The 3,703-nt window shown below is 33.7% G+C and overlaps 1 protein-coding gene across 1 annotated transcript; it reads right to left on the minus strand.

Annotated features, from left to right (window-relative positions):
- Window positions 1-2,837: 2,837 nt before the first annotated feature.
- On the minus strand, window positions 2,838-3,491 carry LOC120349699 (piggyBac transposable element-derived protein 2-like). Its single transcript, XM_039420222.1, has one exon. It carries the CDS (start codon window positions 3,489-3,491, stop codon window positions 2,838-2,840), a length of 654 nt encoding a protein of 217 aa, XP_039276156.1.
- Window positions 3,492-3,703: the final 212 nt, after the last annotated feature.

Consider the following 3,703-nt stretch of genomic DNA (forward strand, 5'->3'; position numbering starts at 1 on the left):
ATTTTACATGAAACTAGAGCTACATCTTCGCTCTCTTTTGAAACAGGCCTTCTTCTATTGTGAAGGTATCTGGTTGATCTATTTTTTGAAATGGGCGTTGACCTCTGTATCACCCCCTTCTCTTCCTCTGGTGTATAGTTGGTTTCGGAAGAGCCGATGTTGAGGCTATTGTTGAATGAGAAGCCTCATCCACAAGAACCTTGGCTCGAGGGGTTCTGAGAAGGCCTGGAGAGTATGACTCCCAATCACCATTCACAAGCATCTGTTGAGAAATAAATCTCAGTACTAATCACATATTAATATGAAATATTGATGATGGTTTATTGAAGAGTATTCTGCTAGAACTACTAATTTCATAATTTTCTAGACTCAAGAAGCACATGTAACATCAAGAATTTTTAATCAATTTGAAAATAAATTAAGAATAATTATTTTGAACAATTTTCAGTTAGAGCCATTGTTAAGTATTTAGTCAAGTTTAATATACATATATAGTCAAGTTGTTGAAATTGAAAAAAAAATCAATCAAATATTTTCTAATCAATAAAGTTGGACCATGAATCACCATGAATCAGCTATTTTGAATTATTTAGGAATGTTTAATTTCGTCAAGGAAAACGTTTCCAATTAAAGAAGCCAATTTTCTGACTCCAGCTGTTTAAAGTCTAGGACTTAGCTAAATCCCAAGCTCGGAAACCGGCCTTAGGAGTATCTCAGTGTAACAGCAGCTTAATAGCAAGGAAATTCTGATAAAAATAATTAATAACTGACAGCATTTTTATACATACCATTCTGGGTATTGGGGAGGAGTCCTGAACAGTGTAGTTTTGTTCGTCGCCAGTCGCCACAGTCCACTTCCAAAGTCAATTCACAGTCAGTCGTCAGTTCTGCGATACCGGTACTACTGCTGTTTCCCGAACTTGAACTTGTAGCTGATTCTGTGAAAACAATGTTATTGTCTTATTCTTTGAATAAGTTCCAATTATACTGGTACTGTTCAAAAATACACAAGAAACAAAACCTTTCAGCTTTGCGCCGGTGAACGAGGTGCAGAAAAATGCACTCATTTATAGAGTGATTTGCAAAGTGATCTGTTATGCTCATTTCAACAATTTAATTGATTGTTTCATCAGATTATTGAAAAGTTTGAGATGAAGTCGCCAACATTGCTATGAGGAAATCTGTCCAGAGACTTCTATGAGAAGTTGTCCAGAAAAAGGTTATATTAATTCAAAAGTTTTGTCCAATTTGGAGTCCAAAATATATATAAACTACGAATTAAGATAAGTAAATAAAAAATATACAAGGTTTTACACTTACCTGTTGCATATTTATTAATATTCATTGAAGTTATAACGGCTTTTGCTTTTTTTAATTCTCCCACAGTGTTTTCAATGAGGTGGAATCTCGTTCCATGTGGGTGTTGAAGCTGTTGAATTCATTTCCTATTTTCATCCACTCCAATTGTTTCATTTTATTTGAAATGCCATCCGTTTTCTTACATTCAATAATATTGAAATGTTTTTCTATCAAATCAATAAGAAGCATTTTCTCACTGTTTATAAAAACAGGCTCTCAAAACGTTTTTGCACTCATCTTCTCCATAATATTACTTGATATTATTGCTAGCCTACCTATTACCTAATTAAAACTAAAACCGAAGAAAACAAATAAATTTTGAATTACAAATAATATCTAGAACTAATTAACAAAACTTTGAAAAATATTAAAGAAAAAGGCAACCATGTGGCAACAACAAACTACAAGACAACAAACGACGAAGTTTTTAGATTATAAAAATGACGTCAAGCGAATTCACTGCCTTCACGATACCCCAAAACGACGGTTTCGGAATCTTCAATCTTCAGTCAATTTGTGCTGGTGAAATCCGTCAGCATTCAAAACTTCTGTTCAGCCAGGAACCACAGTTTCGAAACCGGGTGTTTCAGAAACTTTGGTGAAATTGGGCCTTAATCTTGTTAGTAGATAATTAGGTGCGTTCAACCAATACCTACTATTACTTCTGGCCCTACAACTAATTAATGACGTCATAACATGTAGATTGATTCTTCCTAGATCATAGTAGTTTCTACTAGCTTATCAATGTAACTTTTGTTACTGTATCGATTTTTTATTGGATGGAATACTATCTAAATTCCACATTGAAGACATTTGTATTTTATTAAATATAAATTTTATTGAAATAAAAACACTTTATTCCACAAATGCAATAATTTATCGGTTATCCATACTTTCAGCTTGATAGACATAGGCCTACTCGATTAAGTGATAGAGCTATTGATAAATTCATCTCAACCAAAAATACTTAATAATAGCCTGTATCAGAATCGAAGGAGAGGTAAATCAAAGATAAACCAAATTAGATGTAACTCTTTTTTTAGGAAAGAGGCTCCCACAAACTTGATCACAATAAATCTGTGGTACAAAGAAACTCATCAGGAGAATGTTTTTTAGTTAGGTAAAACCTTTAACCCATTAACTGCCAAATTTCCAAATTGATCTTTTTTCATGTATTTGTGCTTTTAACAATGCACAAATATAAGGGAATTATGTAAAAAAAATTATTATAATGTTTTGCATTTTTTATCCACTTTTTCATAAAAAGTCCCAAATGGGGATCATGGCATGTCAGGTGTTAAAAAATCTCAATAGTGAACTATCATTTTTTTATTTACAGTCAACATGAAACTCATCAGAATATTATAATAAAAAGTGCATTTGTTTGAAAGAATATTCAATTAATTTAGTTCTAATCAATTATTATCTTGTTTGAAAAAATTTTAGTGTCCAATAGGTCTAAGTTTTCTTATGCCAATTCAAAAAGCACTCAACGTGTATTCCAACATTGCATTTTGAGCACTGTTTTCGGGCATTGGATTTACAAATAGCACATTTCCTCTGCTTTCCACCGCTGTTCGTTCTATAAAGTGTCCGACTGGGTCAAAACGAACAGTTTCTAGAACTCGCTTTGAGGTCAATTTAGTCAGGGCAGGCCTTCCTGCTTTCTTTGGGTCGGAGAGAGACGTCAGTGATAAGTAACTTCTTGCAATGCTCCTTCTGAAGTCCAGCAGGGGGATCTTGTTACCTGCTATTGTGTACAAAATATGAGCGTTGACAAGAGTCATGTCAATCATATTTGTGAAAATTTGAAAATACCATTTCTTCCCTCTAATCTTTATCCTATATTTGTTGATGGACCAGTCCATACGGTCGACCCCTCCCATCCACTTGTTGTAGCTTGCAATACAAAAGGGCTGATGAACCTTTATCTTCTCCTTTGCAACTTTAGACCACCGGTTTACACTTTGTTTAGGTTCTAGAGCCTCATGGTTAGATTGTACTTTCACTATATTATTATCCTTCCATGTTACAGCAAACATGCTTGTTTTCTCATCAAAAAGATAGTCATAGGCTCCTCGCTCCTCTTTCTTCATCTCTTTGTCAGTTTTAATAGGACAGTTGTTGTTCATTCGGTTGATTCTTACCGTTCCAGTTACAGGAATATTTCTTATTGCTAATTTCGAAATCAACTCATAACTTGTAAAAAATTATCAAAATAAAATACATGATTTTTTGGAGTTTCAGTTACTGAAAATTTTTTGCAAAACAACAGATGAGCCTACATTTGAAATCTCATTAGTGGGGTCCTTCCTACCCTCATACAAATCAGCATTGAAACAAT

The sequence above is a fragment of the Nilaparvata lugens genome, chromosome 2 (genome assembly GCF_014356525.2).
Source record: "Nilaparvata lugens isolate BPH chromosome 2, ASM1435652v1, whole genome shotgun sequence".
Lineage (NCBI taxonomy): Eukaryota > Metazoa > Arthropoda > Insecta > Hemiptera > Delphacidae > Nilaparvata > Nilaparvata lugens.

Excerpts from the sequence above, each read along its gene's own strand:
- LOC120349699 (XM_039420222.1), bottom strand. The coding sequence starts at position 3,491 with ATGAACAACAACTGTCCTATTAAAACTGACAAAGAGATGAAGAAAGAG.